This window comes from Cygnus olor, chromosome Z (genome assembly GCF_009769625.2).
Source record: "Cygnus olor isolate bCygOlo1 chromosome Z, bCygOlo1.pri.v2, whole genome shotgun sequence".
Classification (NCBI taxonomy): domain Eukaryota; kingdom Metazoa; phylum Chordata; class Aves; order Anseriformes; family Anatidae; genus Cygnus; species Cygnus olor.
In genome coordinates, this window is record NC_049198.1 from 22,181,433 (window position 1) to 22,199,756 (window position 18,324).

Sequence of the window (18,324 nt, forward strand, 5' to 3'; positions counted from 1 at the left end):
AACCCTGCTAGAAAACACCATCTTCTCCATCTTGAAGCCGATTTAATTCATTAGCTTATAATATTATTTATTTATTTATTTATTTTAGAAATTTTCATCAAGATATAACTGCTAAACACCAGACTTTCTTTCTGGCACCCTGGCTCATTTCTTTTTGCCTTCGTTATTTAGCTTCCAGATCTCAGCTAACTCTGTAAGACTGCAACAATGAATATCACTATGTCTATCTTTTAGGGACATCCATTCAATGGAACCTTATCTGTTCAACTCAGCATCCTGTACAGCACGCATGAAGCAAATTAGGCAGTTCAGTAAGTAACCTAGTAAAAAAAGTACAGACTGGAAAGGCACCAAACTTAGCTGGTAGGAACAGAAAATGGGACTGGATTTTGTATGTTACACTTGTCTGACCATAAGAGCGTATTCAAGCCTGCAAAGTGTTTTTCTTCACAAAGAGAAAGTCAAACTGTTTGACAATGCAGGGGATACACACACTCAATTCTCACTCCTGACATGAAGGGAAATCTGCACTGGTTTGATTTTTGCTTACCAGAAATCTGAAGTATTTCTTCAGTGTGAAGTACATAATCTAATGGTAAATCAAGCATTATGAATCAAATTTCTAGAGTCACTATTATGAAGGCTGAGTGGCCCACTCTGAATTTTATTTGATTAACAGAAGTATTAAGAGCATACAAGGCTTTTCTCAAAACCATACATAGAGAGAAACAACCATAAAACTGTTAGTCTAACACCATTCTTTATGCAACACAGAGTTAAAGTGTTATGGATGTCTACAATAAAAACAGCTGGTTTTGAGTCTTGACTACACATAGCTTATCTGCACAAAAACTAAGATATACACATATAAAAGCTACAAATTGTAAGGAAGCCAAAAAGATACTTTAAAAATTACTTATAAATATTTAACAGAAAGTACGACAAAACATAATGATCACACTCACACTCTCTGTCTCTAAGTCTTCAAGACTAAGTGCTTTTCTGGATAATATTCTTTGACCAAATGCAAGTTACTGGGATCAATACAAGGGCAAATGAGTTAAATGTAATATACTGTGATATACAGAAAGTCAGACCAGATGAGCAAATCATTTCACCGAATCACAGAATGGTTTGGGTTGGAAGAGATATAAAAGATCACCCTGTTCCAAACCCCTGCCATGGGCAGGGACAGCTCCCACCACACCAGGCTGCCCAGAGCCCCATCCAGCCCGGCCTCGAACACCTCCAGTGATGGGGCATCCACAGCTCCTCTGGGCAACCTGTGCCAGTGCCTCACCACCCTCATTGTGGAAAATGTGTTCCATATATTTAATCTAAATCTACTCTCTTTCAGTCTAAAACCATTGTTCCTTGTCCTGTCACTACAGATCCTGGTAAAAAGTCTTTCTCCATCTTTCTTGTAAGCCCCTGTTAAGTATTGAAAGGCTGCAAGAAGGTCCCCCCAGAACCTTCTCATCTCCATGCTGAACAACCCCAACTCTCTCAGTCTTTCTTCATAGAAGAGGTGTTCCTGCCCTCTGATAATTTTTGTGGCCCTCCTCTAGGCTCACTCTAGCAGGTCCCTATCTTTCTTCTGCTAGGACCCAAAGCTGGATGCAGTATTTCAGGTGGGATCACACTACACCAAAGCAGGAGAATCACCTCCTTCAACCTGCTGGCCATGCATCTTTTGATGCGGTCCAGGATACAGTTGGATTTCTGGGTTGCAAATGTACGTTGCCAGTTCATGTCCAACTGTTCATCAACTAGTATCCCCAAGCTCTTCTCTGGAAGGTCTTCCTTTAATTCCCAAATTTATTAACCTACTAGAAACTACAAAATTGAGTCATAATTCCATCAGAGAAGTATTATAACACCCCTTTTGGAGAAATCACAGAGAATCTATCTGTATTATCTCTACTGGTCTCTTTTAATCACAAGACAATTTTATTCCTCAGCTCAACATTTTTTAACTTAGTATTCCATGCATAGTATATTCTAAATTAATAAAGTGTTTTTTTGTTGTTGTTGTATGTCATATACTCAATGTAGACTTGTCATTTAAGTGCTTCTATCTTTCATTTGACAATGAAACCAATTTCCTATTTCCCAGGTATGTCTGAAGAGAAAAGCAATCATTTTGGTGTGGCAAAAGAAAAGTTTACAATACTCCTTGAAATTATTATTTTACACACACAGGCAAGTACCTTCTAGTACATACTTTAATAATAGCCACTGAAGGGAAGAGGAAGACAAAAGGAAGTAATAACTTCCTTGATTTAGTCACACAGGCGTTCAGTCTCATTATGAGTGAATGGGAGGTGATGTGTGGATAGCACAAAACATATAAAACTTGAAGGTCTTTTGCCGACATATTTTTCCCAGTTTTTATAGAAGGTATCTAACCCCTAAAAAGGTTAGTTTTTAACTCCATGCTTCCAGTACGATTTTCTTTATTCACTGTCTATCAAATAAAATCAAGTGAATATGATTTCTAGATTTTTTTCAAAACACCATTTGACATGTCATGCAAGCTACAGTACCAGGTGAAAACCTCAGAGCTGAGATTTCAGAATTTCAAAAGCCCTTATGTATAAGAAGCCAAGAGATACCGATTGTAGTAAACACAGATGGTTAACAAAAAGCCTATGATCAGAGAATATATCCTGTGGATGTAGTTTCTCCTGAGATTCTAATCAAAGCCTCAGTTTTTTAAACCAAGTATTGTCATCATGCCAGTTTTGAATAATAACATAGCTGCATACACTTACATTATTTTTATGCTTCACTGGAATAACCTTCATAAAGTATGCAGTGACATGACATACAGATTAGAATGAAGATGGGGATTTTTTTTGTTTTTGAACATGTGGCTTAAATTCACCGCAAGGTCACATATTACTAAGATTTTCAGATGTATAAGTGATTTGAAGGAGCTTTTTCCGCAACATTGGAAATATATTTTTCTTTACGCTATCCTTTTCAACTCATACAAGTAAAGGAAAAGAAGGAAGGAAATGAAGATTACAAGAATTACACGTGTTTTAAATTATTTTTGTTCAGATCTTATACAATTGCTTTTGAATTTTTAAATTCATCTACTTCAGTGTAACTAAAGTGTTCTTTTCACACATAATATAAATGAGATCGTAATTGCCACGTAATTATCTTGCATGATAGGTGGGCTGAAAGTAAGTGTTTACTTCCAATTCCTGCTTTTGATCAGCAGATTGATAGCTTCCATTTCAGTCTGCATTGGAACTTTTAGCAGTTGCATCAGCTAATGATTGGAAAAACATATCATCCATAACTCAGTGTTGGTCAACCCACATAAACAAAAAGGAAACCTCTTGATAAAAGAAGGTGCCTAGTGTTTTTAAATTCATCACAACATACGAATGGCACTGTCTTTCGAAGGAGGACCTGAAATATTCCCAGACTGATCTCTATTCAGATTTTAGCACTCTCATATCATTGTGCTCTTCAAAATGATACGCCAGTGTTTAAAATATACAGATAATGTTAAGACTATTTTACATAATTCATGCTTGAGTGAAAGATGACTGAAAGTGTATGAATACTGACAACAGAAGCAATGCTTTAGTCAGAATACTTCGTATTGTATTTAAGATAAAAGAATGAAAAACAAAAAAAACTTTTAACCACTTTTGTTTCATAAAGAAATGTGGAGGGAGGGAGAGGGAATTTTTTCAAAGCCTAATATTTAAGAATATGAAACAGAGTAGGAGGGTGTGAGCCAAATCTCAAAAGCACAGATTAAACTAGAATCTGAAATCAAAGGGTAAACAATGAGTCTTCAGTTCTAAAGTTAAAGCCCTTGGTAATATATACCAAATAAAATGCACTGCCACTCATGAATACTATATACAAGAAACATGGAGCACCAGAACAGAGATGGTACAGCCATGCAGAAAAAATAATGATATCTATTATTAAACTAATATTAAAAAGGTGATACATTAAAACATATTCTTTTTTTAAACTCACTCACTTGTGACCAATCTCATGTGCAATGGTAAAAGCTGAACCTAGGCCAATGTCTTCATTAATGCTGCAGCTCCTTTCAGGCTCACACATTCCAGCCACAGAGGCCAAGCCTGAATAAACAGAAGGAGACACAAAGGGTCATGCCAAGGTGTTTCAGTCTTAAAAGCCCTAGTTATAAATGCCTGGATTCTTTTTAATAACCTCTATGCACAGAAGGAGCAGTTGGCAAAAGGTTAACTTTCTAGTCATTTGCAAAATCACTGGGGGGAATTTCACTTTGCCGGCTAGACATTAATATTTTTTGAACTGCAGTCAGTGCTGGAAAATGTCTAGACTAGGGGTTAGATTTATAAATTTTACTTCTGGTAACTTGGGACCACCTAGTAACTTGAGCCAGGAGAGGGAATTCAAGAAAGCATTTCTATTTTAACATTCTTGAGCCTGAAGAAAGCAAAATGTATCCACATTATTTTTCTAAAGAAATCTGTTTAAGTTTAGTGGGTTCATAAAAACATACAAGCAACTTTTTTAGCTATGAAAAGCCCCACATGGTACTTAAAAAAATTATAAAAACAAAATTGAATGCATCAATGAAGAGAGAGGAGATAAGTTAATAACAACCACTCATTTAACCATGGAAGTCTTTTCCATTTATCACCTATTATCTTCTGGAATTAGAACCTTATTGCATTATAAGTGCTTTTAAAAACTTTCTTTAGAGAAAGCAAGCCACTGGCATTTCCAGAATATGGCTTTTCAGTATCCCGCACATTCTTCAGCAACAGAATATCACACAACATATTGCATACATTAATTTCATGCTACTAGAGCAGCAAAAGCTCTAAGCATCACATTTATTTAGTGTATTCCCTAAGGTTTCTTATGTGAAAGCAGCGGTAATACTTTCTTTAAGGAAGTTACCTGCACAGTTTACACTGTAACAGAACAATAGCTGGGAAAATGGGGGGGGGGGGGGCGGGAAACATAATTGTACTCTTTCATGAATGAGCAGGCACTTCAAACTATTCTGTTTGGACTACCAGCAAGTAATAAGATGACATCTTCTTACATCAGTAATAAGACAATAAGTGCTTCCGAGCTATGTCCCTATGAACAATTAATTTGAAGCAGTAGGAGCTGGTCAGTAGAGTAAAACACTGGTATTGGGCTCCTAATGTTATCCTTGTATGTGGGTTGGACTCTCTACTTTGGACTAGTTTACACCCAAAGGTGAAACTTCCTCCCTACAAGTTGTTCAGAGCTTTCTACAGGAAAAAAGGTATCAGTGCATATCATAAGAATACAGTCCAAGTAGTGATTTAGACCCTAACATTTGCCTTAGGCACATATGGAGCATTTAAGTACATGTTTTGACTTGGTTTTATCCAAAACAAATCCAGTCTGCACACACCAAAACTACTCTGAGAACCAAACCAACACGGGCAAAAGGCGACAATGTCTGCTCATTGAATTTCCATCAAAACATGTTCTTAATCAAATCACTACAGTAGACAGTGACCACACGACAAGATGAAGCATCAGAACAAGAAGGACTAGACACTGAGAAAAATTTGTATATTGTTTGCTGCATGCAACCTGTAAAAAATACAACAGTTACAGTTCACCTGTCTAAACTATGCCATTCCAATTGAGCAGGACATTCTGAGGACAACATGGTGATGCTTGTTTAACAACTGCCATGTTTCCCTGAGAAGTTCACCGCATCTGGGTGGTAAAGTCATCTCTATCTTCAGATCTCTTAACTGAGTGCTTGCTAAGTGACTTACAGGACCAGGCTAATGATATATAATTAAATACTATGTCTGCAGAAAGTGACAGAGGTCAAGTCAAGAACCCAGACTACATCTCAGATCAAAGAAAAAAGGAGTTGTGTTTCACTGCGGCCATACAGCTGCTCCAAAGACATCTGAGGCCTATCTCTTCCATGCAGTTCTATGTAAGATTCCCTAGGAATAGGAAAGAGGTATCTATCCCAAAGTAAATCCATTACTTCTGTTTCTTCCTGGAACACCAATGATTCAGATTTCTTCTGATCTTTTGAGATCTGAGACTGTTGTTCACAGACCCCTTAAATATATGCTTAACTTCAGCTACCAGAGGTCAGTGGGACTTAAGCATACTAAATGCCTTGCAGAAGGGGACCATGGGGCCTTGCCTCTTTTTGAATTCAATGCCAATAATGCAAGTACATTGTTGTGGTTTTACTGCCAAGGGTCTGATAACGATACTCTGATATTCTATGTGATTTTTATTTTTATTTACTCTAGCCTTCTGGTTTAAAAAAAAAATCAAAAAAAAAATTGCCAAAGTCTATCCCGTGTGTTACACTGGATTCAAGTGAAGCAGAATTTGCCTTTACCCCAAAGTCTGATACAGTGAGGACTAGTACACGAATTATGTGTGTTAAAAATATCACATATAAATATCAGATAGCTTGTGGGTGAATTTACTCCCTTTCAAACTCTCTTAACATTTGTAATGACAACTCTGACATCAATATAAACAGTCTCTTCAGTTTTGTCTCCTCCACACAGATGTCAAAGTAAACCAATTACATTTAGAAATTTATCATTACATTTTGCCTTTTACTAAAACATGCTGTGAATATTGTTTATATTTAGAACAGGCAAAAAAATTCTGATACCTTTCTCCTCATGTAAACTACTTCCCTTTGCCAAAAGTGTCGTGCTGACTTGAGTGATACTTGTAAAAAAATCAACATGAGTTAAGGCTATCAAAGCATACAGTAGTACAGGGAAAGACAAAGAAAATACAGTTATGAGCTCTCATTATGAGAAAAATATTAACAACCTCAAAAATACTAACTAGCTGAATTAGAATTGTATATTTAATCACTTCTGAGTACATTTGAAAAAATATAAAAATACCGTATTAGTCTTTCAATAATGTTTCTTTCATATATTAAAGTACTACTACAGGTAACAACTATGTTACAGTAAATAACTTCTGCTAACAAATTTAAGTATAAAGAGAACAATCCTGCATCTAGGATTGCTATGTGTTTTTCTCCATTGTCAAAGCACTGTTTTAAGGAGTTTCAATATCACTATAATTTATATTACTGTGTTATTTTTTTCCAAGTCTGTGGAAGGAAAAGTCTGAAGCTGTACTCTCTGCATAAAACACAGCAACAGTGTAAAACCTCAAAGCTTGTTTCTTTTCTGGTTTCTTTGTTTTTTAAAAATCTTCCTGAGGTCTTCTATTTGTATTTTATAATAGCTCATGGAGACAGGTTAAACAAAAGTAGTCCTCTCTAGTAATTGTTACTTGGTAAATCTGAGTAATCTGCTAGGATTTATCAGCATTACAGCTGCCAGAGATGAAATCTCCAGTAGAAGCTCGCTTAATCTAAAATTCCAGTAATCTATCAAAGCATAAATCCATGTAGGTTACCTTTTACTGTTCATGTTTATAAAGCTGCAAAATTTTGAAAGCATATACTTAAAAAGATCTAATGAGCTGATAAATCAATAGCCGAGTATAAAGCAAGGAAACAAACAGCAAATAGAAGCTGAAATTTCTCTTTATAATCTTACCCAGTGTTCCACAAGGCTTGTTTTTATAAGTGCAGATATCATACCTGTTAAGGAGAAGAAAAGTACATAAAATATGTCAGAGGATCAAATTTGTAAAGTATTCTGCATATTTATCACATATCTGTATCATAGTGCAAGTTGTCAGACGGCAATCAGCTTAATTATGTGCAGCCAGCTGGTGTCGGCATTTTCTACACTCTGGTGTAAACCACAAGCTGCAGTACACTCACAGCCGCTGGCCTCAGGCCAGTGGGACACCTGCCAGTAAGAAAAAAATGGTTAAAGTGGATCTTTGTAATCACCGGCTCCATAAAGCAGTCTACCGTGCTGTTAAGAAGTTACAGCAGCATGTCTGTAGACTACTACTGCTTCAAAACATTTTTACTTTTTGACGACACTGGAATTCTCAGCCTCACACTTAAAAACTAAACAATATTTATTGTAACTCCTAATATTTAAATACTGATTCTAATTAAAACCCTTAATTTTGGAGTATTACACCAAAAATTATTAAAAATCTTATGAACTTGCATTATAATTCCCATCTCTTTATCTTCCAATGATTATACGTGTCCTAAGAGTACACTACAATGGACTAAAATAAAAAATAGATTTTTATCAAAAGCTAAACAATGCATTTGAAGAAGAATTTTCATAATTTAGGTATAATGCTTCAAATACGGGATCTCAAGTTTTTGTGCAGTTGACATGCAAGTATCTGAAGCTGAAAATTGAATTAAAATGTTTTCTGTGGTATAACAGCTATTCATAACAGCAGTGGTCATGTGGCAGTCATAATTCATTAATGACAACTCCATATTTTGAACATGTAATCCTATGATATGGCTAGTGATATGAGAATACTCTCATTATGTCTTTGATGTTCAAGGATTCATACTGATTTCCTTGCAATGTGTTTCTGAATAATACCATTATTTTGGGTACTGAGCAAAAACAAAAATGAAAGATACAATCTTTATGCTTTAATTTTTAATCCAAATATTTACTACTTCCAGACCACGAGACATTTCTGTTAAAAGTAACATATAAGGACTTTTTTCAAAAAGGTCATCACATAGGAGCCAGATTATGAGATATACACCTTTCAGAGTTAATAAAGTTAAGGTCTGTCTGTAAGCCAAATCCATGAACAAAATAACACAGCTTAAAATTTGGAACAAATCCAGTGAATTCTCTGTGCACGTAGACTGCTGTGACCAAATGGAATCCCTGGTATTTTTTAAAGGTACTAAACATGGAGCAGTTCGCTGGATTAAGCTTTAATTTTGAACTCAAATTTCCATACACATTGATCTCACCAAAGAGTCTCAGACTATGTCATCCTATATGTACTTAAAGCTCTCACTGATTTCCCATTTGCTGTTTGTAGAGGGCTGTAATCAAATCAGCATTCTTGTATAAAATGTGTCAGTAATTAATTAGGTTTTATGTGTCACAAAACAGAATGATGACGCAGTTGAAGAACAAAAGATTTTTACTGAATATGTTCTGCCTTTGCCATCTTTAAAGAAACAAATTTATTACACACTGATTTAGGACAGAGCCTGAACCTAATCCCACTGAAGTTCATGCAGAATGGTTCCTCAAAGCAGACAGGGATCAGACTTATTTAACAAGAAAACCCAAACTTGCCAAAATTCTTTTAATGCTGAATTCTTAATTTAGAAATCAACACAAAAAATACATATGAATACATATGAAATATTGTTCTTCTGATTTTTTTTAATACTGAATGATAATCATAAAAAAAATTTGTCATACATCCTTAGATAAAACGGATGTTTAAGAAGCAGGCCAGTTCCACTAAACTCAAATAAAATGCTGTCACTGATTTCAGTAGAGCTGAAAATTTAGTCGTACTGCCTCCATCTGCTTACTCTCATATAGCTATGAATCTGAAGGCATTCATTCAGCTAGTTTCAAAAGGAACTGTGATTTGAGAAAATGATACGAATTAAATCCCTTGTTTGTCTTACACTTTTGAAACACAATTACCATAGTACCCTGGTCTTGCTGCACAGGGAGTATTCTTCATTATGCACAGGCTAGCATTCATAGGAATCATAATATCATAGAACAATTAAGGTTGGAAAAGACCTTCAACATCACCTGGTCTAACCATCCCCCTACCACCAATGTCACCCCACTAAACCCTGTCCCTACGCACCAGGTCCAACTTCTCCTTAAACACCCCCAGGGACGGTCACTCCACCACCTGCGTGGGCAACCCGTTCCAATGCCTGACTGCTCTTTCTGAGAAGAAATGTCTAACTTTTAATGTTCTAACTTTCAACCTAAACCTCCCCTGGCACAACTTGAAGCCATTCCCTTTAGTCCTAAAATTAGATAATTAAATAAAATTAAGGAAGATAGTTTATTTTCCAATAAACTGACTTTGCAAGATCAATCCCATATAATAATAGTATTCTAATTATGATTTCGTTACATATTTGAGTATTTATTCAAATATTCAAATTTCATACACAAATTCCTGTAAGCAGTGTTCATACACTCTCTTCTTCTTTGGTTTAAAAGGAAATCAGTTTAACAGGAAAAACATCTAATGACTTGCTCTACCTACAGCATTGTCTTCAATCTCCATTTTTTTCCTTTTTTCCCTTTCATATGGTTTCTGCTCACATTTTTTTTCTAAACTTGTATTATTTTTATGTACTGAACTGCTCAATTCCATCATCTGCTTCTCTTTATGATTTAACCAAATCAGCCTAATTTGTCTTTTTTTGTTTTGACACCACTTCTTATAACTTTATTTTGATTTTTCAAGGAACCTGATTAATCATGAAGACCCAAAAGATTTTTTTGTTTCACACAAAATTCTCAGAATTTTTTCTGTTTTCACAGAATTTAAAGGCAAAAGAACCATCAACCTAGCTGACTCTTGTTCACACTGCTAGCTTTCAAATCTCAGCAAAAGGAAATATTATGTAGAGAGTTTTTTTTCCCCTAGTAACTCATAACCTGTGAAACATGTGGTCCTTATGTACATTTACACTGTGGGAGTTCTCACACTTGCCATGCGACACTAGGAAGCTTTCCATTTTATTATCTACGGAAAGAAAACCCTTGCTCCTTCTTTTGTCCTGTTCCATGCAAGATACAGAAAGGCGAGCATGTCCACAACTACTTAAACCAATTCCTCTCACTGAAGGATAGTATCTGAAAAGACTGGGGGTAAAATACTAATATAGGTGGGGACAAGACATATCAAAACTCAGGAAGTATTATGCTAAGCTTTCTTTTTTGAAGAAAGATAGGCAGGAATATTTCTTACTTAGATTAGGTTCCCCAAAGCCCCATCCAACCTGACCTCGAACGCTACAGGGAAGAAGCATCTACTTCTTTTTTTGCCAATCTATTCTAGTGTCTCACTGCTCTCGTAGTAAAGAATTTCTTCCCCATATCTAATCTAAATCTACCTTATTTCAGTTTAAAACCATTATCCCTTGTCCTGTGCTTACATGCTCTTGTAAAAAGTCTCCATCTTTAAGTTCCCCGTAAGTACTGTAAGGTTGCAAGAAGGTGTCCCAAGAGCCTTCTCCTAGCTAAACACCCCAACTCCCTTGGCCTTTCTTCAAAGGAGAGGTGCTCCAGCCCTCTGCTCGTTTTTGTGACCCTCTTCTGGGCTTGCTCTAACAGCTCCATGTCCTTCTTATCCTGGGGTTCCAGAGCTGAAGGCTGTAGTGCAGGTAGGGTCTCAGGAGAGCAGAGTACAGAGGGAGAATCACCTCTATCCACCTGCTGGCCATGTTTCTTTTGATGCAGCCCAGGATACAGTTAGCTTTCTAGACTGCAAGTGTGCACTGCTGGTTTATGTTCAATTTTTCATCAACCAACAACCCCAAGTCCTTCTCCTCAGGGCTACTCTCAATCTATTTATTCCCCAGTCTGTGCTGATGTTTAGGATTGCACCAACCCAAGTGCAGTACCATGCACTTAGCTCCGTTGAACTTCATGTGCTTTACGTGCGCACACTTCACAAGCCTGTCCAGTTTCCTCTGGAAGGCACACCTTCCCTCTGCCGCATCAACTGCACCACTCAGTTCAGTGTCATCCACTAACTTGCTGAGGGTGCACTCAATCCCACTATCTATGTCATTAATACATAGTAAACAGCATGGGCCCTAATATAGACCCCAATAAAGATCCCACATACCCATTTTAAGAGGGATGACTTACATTAATTATCAAAAATAGTTTATAAAGTATCTGAGTATTATTTTACTGAAATGATTATTATAAATGTATGTTTACACTACAGAAGAGCTGCATGTTTCAGGACAGTCACAACATCAGGTGAAGCAGCAAAAGAGCTTTCATTTAATCAATACTTGCCTGCTGCTGTCAGGAACCACCTGAATTACAGAAGAGAATGAATGCAGAGAACTATCGCACAATCATTCTGATAAAGGGAAAGTACCAAGAACAGATGAAGCTCGCCACGTGATTTCTGACAACAGATACAGAGAGTATAAGTAGCAAGTTTAACAGTCAAATTAAGTGCAGGAAAAAATACTTCCAAGGCTAAGCAAGAACAATGAGAAACATCATATTCTGTCCCACTGAACTTAAAAAAGATACCAAAGAAAAGGAACTGGAGAAATGGCGTAGAGAACACAAGCCTGAACGGGAAGATAAGTGCATCTAGGATGTACTAATCTCAGTCCAGTCTCAGACAGACCTGTCACAATTCCTGTTGATGCTGATGGTAAAGAAATATGTATTGAGCAGCACCTCTTGAGTGAAAGGTCTGACACAGCTTGATCCATACTCACAAACCTGTTGAGGAGATTAGAGAGGCCTAGATGCTATTTCATACGAAAAACAAAGGTGAAGATGGGTCATGGCTGTCACCAGGACCTCAGCAAATATTTAAGGAACCACAGACAACCAAACGGCAAACTCTCAAGCCAACAATGACCTCAACCAACCATTAAAAAACACACACAAAAAAAAAAAAAAACAAAAAAAACAGTTATACAAAAATGCAGTTTACAGGATGTGAATATATTTTATTTTATTTTTGATTCACTGACAGAACATGTAAGAGGGCCACAACAAAAAAAAAAAAATCTGAGTTTAAGAATACAGATGTGTAAGTTGTAGAGGAAAAAAATTAAAACAAAAACAAGGTATACATACACGCACACACAAAACCAGCATGCAGTTACAGCCTGTTCATTTTGAGACTAAAAAGTAAATCCTTTGCCAGAGCTAAAAAAGAAAATCATATGCGTCCTGATAAAGGGGGTACATAACATCCCTGAACTGTGACCAAGCTGGACAAGTGAAACATAGAATGCCGTTAAGAGGTAAGATTGTTGACTACATGTCCATTAATACCCTGAGTGGATCAGAAGTCATTTCATGAGGCTGATGTGGAAGAGGATTAGGACTTTTGGGCATACTTGCAGGGCTGGTGAAGAGCCACATCCGACAGATGGGAAAGAAACGGTAGATGTACAGCTGACACTGATGACTGACTGAAAAATCAGCCAGAAGGAATGTGTAGCAGCTCAACGGGATGGTTAAAATTTGGAGGGGTAATAGCCTCCTGTCATGACATCAATCAAACATAAGGATAGGTAGTGGTAGTGTGCTAAAATTAGTGTGCTAAAAATAGTGTGCTAAAAACATTACTAAAAACATTTTTTCAATGTTTTTAGTAATTAATTCCTCTTCAATCTAACAAGTTAATTTCATTGTCCATTTACAGGATCTTACTGTATCCATCTAGGGGATCTTATCAGCAGGGTTGAGTTCCTTTGTCCCAGTAGGCATTTCTTACATGCTGACATCTTTTTATTATTATTTATTTTTTTCTTCAATCAGATTAATAAATCCACCTTTCGTCAGTGACACAACAGTCACTAAAATGTAGCCTTTCTTCCACCTTCATTTGAGATTGAGGACTTCTTAAACCTTTTGACGCACGTGAATTACAGTTCAAAAAGTTCTTCTAATAATTGTATTAACAGTAGTAGATACGAAGGTAAACTGAAAATTCTTACTTGGTAATCTGTATTTACATATTCAAGGACAATATTACCCTCTTCACCAATCTGATCGTATGAAATTGCCCACTAAAGGAAAAGTCTGTTATTATTAGATGTACCTTACTAGAAATGTCCAGAATTACCTAAACTACTAGAACTACCTAAATCAAATTAGCACTGAGATACATATATCTACATAGGATTGGAAGCATATCCTAGCCTTGTGAACTAGGATGTGATGGACATACTTTCAAGAATTTAACTAATCAATAGAAACTCACAGAATGTATTTTCTTTAAGTATGATGAATGAAGCATGGAAACTCTTATTAGAAATACAAACTGTCCAAAAAATCATTGAATACATACGAACTACTTATAAACACATAAGCCTACTATAAAACAACCTGAAAGCTACCTACCCAACATGCCTGAGAAATACTTGTGATAGAAAGAGAAAGAGAAATAACTGAGGCTTTTAAAGGAATATTTCTTAATGAGTTTAGGGGACAAAGAATAGAATTGTGGGAAATTGTTGAGGAAAAAACTACCAAGATGACTGGAATATAAACATAAAAATATACAAATACAAGAAAATTCAGGCTAGATGAAATGGACAAATGGGGATGACTGAACATAAAGCTCAATTTCCATACAGCTGGACATATGTTTTACATACATAATACTACAAGATTTGCCAATTAACCTGCTTGGTTAAAAAAAAAAGATTAGCAGAAAACAAAATAAAGACTAAGAAATGGTTCTAAGAGGAAACACAGCCAACAACTACAAATTATTAGTTCATTTTTAAGGAACACTTCCAAATACGTTATCACAGAAAAGGTTTTATTTTTCATCTGTTTTAAACCAAATCATACTTTTTGACATATGCTTTTTATTTTATTTTTATTTGGCTCTGATGCCCCCAGCACAAGAAAGACATGGAGTTATTAGAACAAGCCCAGAGCATGGCCACAAAGAAGATAAATAGGTTGGAGCACCTCTCCTATGAGGACAGGCTGGGGGAGTTGGGGTTGTTCAGCCTGGAGAAGAGAAGGCTTCACAGAGACTTTACAGCGGCCTTCCAGTACCTAAAGGGGGCCTGCAGGAAAGCTGGGGAGGGACTCCTTGTCAGGGAGTGGACTGGTAAGGCAAGAGAGAATGGCTTTAAACTAAAGAGGGTAGATTTAGATTCGATGTTAGGAATAAATCCTTCACCTTGGGGGTGGTGAGGCACTGGAACAGGTTGCCCAGAGAAGCTGTGGATGCTGCATCCCTGGAAGTGTTCATGGCCAGGCTGGATGGGGCTTTGGCAACCATCAAAGCCCACGGCAGCAGGGTTGGAATTAAACGGTCCTTAAGGTCCCTTCCAACCCAACCCATTCTATGATTACATGACAATAAGCTATTCAAGTAAGGACTCTCCCTTGCACATACCCTTGCTCAAATGATAAAAACCTAATGGGTTTATGAGAATTTGATCTTCTTTACTTTTTACTCTTCATATGATGCAACTTACTCAAGTTGAAGACGTGTATGATTGGATGCATAACCATCAAAAGGCCATTCCAAAAAATAGTCTTTTAAGTAAGTTAGTCAAGCTAGTTCCAATACGTACATCTGCTAAAACTGAACTGCTGCTGATCAAACTGGAACATCAGATTTCCATTAAAAGGATCAAAAGCCTCAAACTGTCTGACAATTCCACCTCCTATTTTTAAATTATAGAAAATAAACATGACAAAAAAAAGTGAATAGCTTGGAGTTTTACCACATTCTTTTGTATACATAGCTATGATAAAAAGTGGTTATTTTGCAAGTGTAAACAATGTCACTAATGCTAGCGAATTCTGTGGAAAAACAACTACCATCATTTGGTCAGTTTTTATAATAATTTTTTTATCATAATTCTTCAGCAGCTCACCACTTTGAAGATAATTTGGTCATTCACTAGGTTACTAGGCACAGGTTACAAACAGCAATATTCTTTATAACACTGTATTTGCTGATTGCTTTCTAAAACCTTTACTACAGCATATGCTTAGCCTTACAGAAAGTGGTACACCACAACAGCATTCTGCCTTAAAATAAAGTACACGTCTTATTTGGTTTCTTCCTCAAAAACCTCAAATCAAAAAGAGCTATTTAAACCAAGGACGGAAAGCATAATATACATGTTACACATCACTCAACAGAAATAGCTTTTTTCTATTATTAGTTTTCCATGTGTTGAAAACTGCCACAGACAACCAAAGTCTGTCTGTATTGGACTTTCTACCGATACTTAACTTGGGTGGATAATGGAATTCTGAGTTACAGAATATCTGAGCTAGAAGAACTATTAACACTTTCTAATTCTCTGACTATAGGAAGAGAAATACATAAAACAATTGAACTGTAGATGAAACAGTTATATTTACATATAACTTTCTCTGAACTGCAAATGCACCCAGAATAGTAAAAATAAGTTCTGCTCTGAAACATTTTTTTTTAACACTGTCATTTTTCTTGATCAATTTTGGCAATGTAACATTAGAATAGCGTTTGCAAATTTACCACAGTCATTAGTATTATTGTTGTATTTAGGACAGCTAATACGGTAATCACTGTATTCAGGATGGATATGCACAGCTGATTTCAAAATTATGATTTATTAAGAGATTCTCTTAACATAATTCTATTCCTATAGTGTTTAAAATACACTTTTTAACCAAGTTCACAAAAAATACAGCAACTAAGAGTTTTTTTATACAGAATACAGAATAATCTTCAATGCTATCTTGTTGTGTCATATGAGCGTATAGTAGAGTTATTGAAAAATACAGTAGTTAAATAAAAATAGAATTTCATACATGAGTTTGTAAACAAAAATAGTTCTAAAGATGAGACGAAGAAACTGAGACGGTTCTCAGCTGGAGACATACCATGATATACCATTTCAAAAAAACCATTTCCTTGATAAAAAGTCATTGTTGCAAAAATGTGAGGACAAGCTTTAAAATCTTATGAATTTAAAGAAATAATACATTTAGACCTTTTAGCCATCATCTGCTTTCTGAGACTATCCATTTTTATGTACATTTTTGGCACTTTTCAGGTTTTACTCTATAGTCATCCAAACTAAAAACTTCCTTTCCCATGTAAGCTATGATTCTCATATAGCAACATGTTCTTACCAGCTACAGCAACTATTGTAAGATGGAAAGTAGAGAATAGCAAGTGTTATGAACAGCTAGATTGTGATCTGGTTAGGTATCCAAGCCAGACACCTACAGTATCTTAACAGGCCAATGTTAGTATTCTGTTGGTGGGGGGCTGGGGAATAGCACCAATACCGCTTACTGGTTCGGATATGACATTTAGTCACTGAGCTGTCCTTTTTTCTACAAAAGTTCTATTTCATGGAGTAAAATTAGGTAGAGTTAAACTATACATACAATTCCTTGCTGTTCACTGACATACTGTTAATATCATTTGAAACTTTGTAAAACTATACTTCCATTCTCTGTGCTCTTCTTCTAGTCATAACCCTTCTGTAGACTATGCAAAGGCAATCACAAAGGCAAATGAACATTCTACAAACTCATTAAACTGAGTTGACAATATTAACTCTAGAATTATTCTAGAGACAGCTTTATAGGCAAATTCTAGCACTGAAGAAACATCCAGACACTTGTAGTTCCAGTGTAGTGACACTTCACACTCTGCTCTGCTTTAATTTGTCTATCATTAGAAGCTGCTACTTCTGTCTTTCTATTCTGTATCCAATAGGTATAGGCTTGCTGCTGTAACTCATTCCTCCCTTCTCCATGTATTTTCTTCTGTGCTCCTCTGTGAACGTAAGTTCCACCAGACTTCTCTCTCCACATCTTTAGAATTAATCAGACTGAGTGGCTTGGCTATCAGACTGACTTACTGATGGCTTGAACGACTGTCAGTTAGTTTCTACAAATAGGTCTACCCTACTACAAAAATCATTTTGAATGATACCAGCAAGGCTTTTGACACCGTTTCCCACAACATTCTCCTCAAGAAACTGGCTGCTCGTGGCTTGGACTGGCGTACGCTTTGTTGGGTTGGAAACTGGCTGGATAGCTGGGCTCAAAAAGTCATGGTGAATGGAGTTAAATCCAGTTGGAGGCCAGTCACTAGTGGAGTCCCCCAGGGCTCAGTACTGGGGCCAGTCCTCTTTAATATCTTCATCGATGATCTGAATGAGGGGATCGAGTGCACCCTCAGTAAGTTTGCAGATGACACCAAGTTAGGTGCATGTGTCGATCTGCTCGAGGGTAGGAAGGCTCTGCAGGATGACCTGGATAGGCTGGACCGATGGGCTGAGGCCAGCTGTATGCAGTTCAACAAGGCCAAGTGCCGGGTCCTGCACCTTGGGCACAACAACCCCAAGCAGTGCTACAGGCTGGGAGATGAGTGGTTGGAAAGCTGCCTGGCAGAGAAGGACCTGGGAGTACTGGTTGATAGTCGGCTGAATATGAGCCAGCAGTGTGCTCAGGTGGCCGAGAAGGCCAACAGCACCCTGGCTTGTACAAGAAGCAGCGTGGCCAGCAGGTCTAGGGAAGTGATTGTCCCCCTGTACTCGGCTCTGGTGAGGCCGCACCTCGAGTACTGTGTTCAGTTTTGGGCCCCTCGCTACAAGAAGGACGTCGAGGTGCTCGAACGAGTCCAAAGAAGGGCAACGAGGCT

General features: G+C 36.9%; 1 protein-coding gene across 7 annotated transcripts in view; it reads right to left on the minus strand.

The window, feature by feature from the left end:
* ADAMTS6 (ADAM metallopeptidase with thrombospondin type 1 motif 6) overlaps nt 1–18,324 on the minus strand; it is a 157,799-nt gene that overhangs the window by 91,187 nt on the left and 48,288 nt on the right. For all 7 annotated transcript variants that reach the window (XM_040540685.1, XM_040540686.1, XM_040540681.1 and 4 more), the window contains 2 exons: nt 7,590–7,633; nt 4,016–4,121 (listed from right to left, as the gene is read on the minus strand). In XM_040540685.1, coding sequence (XP_040396619.1) covers nt 4,016–4,121; nt 7,590–7,633 — 150 coding nt within the window. The remainder of the gene's footprint in view (nt 1–4,015; nt 4,122–7,589; nt 7,634–18,324) is intronic.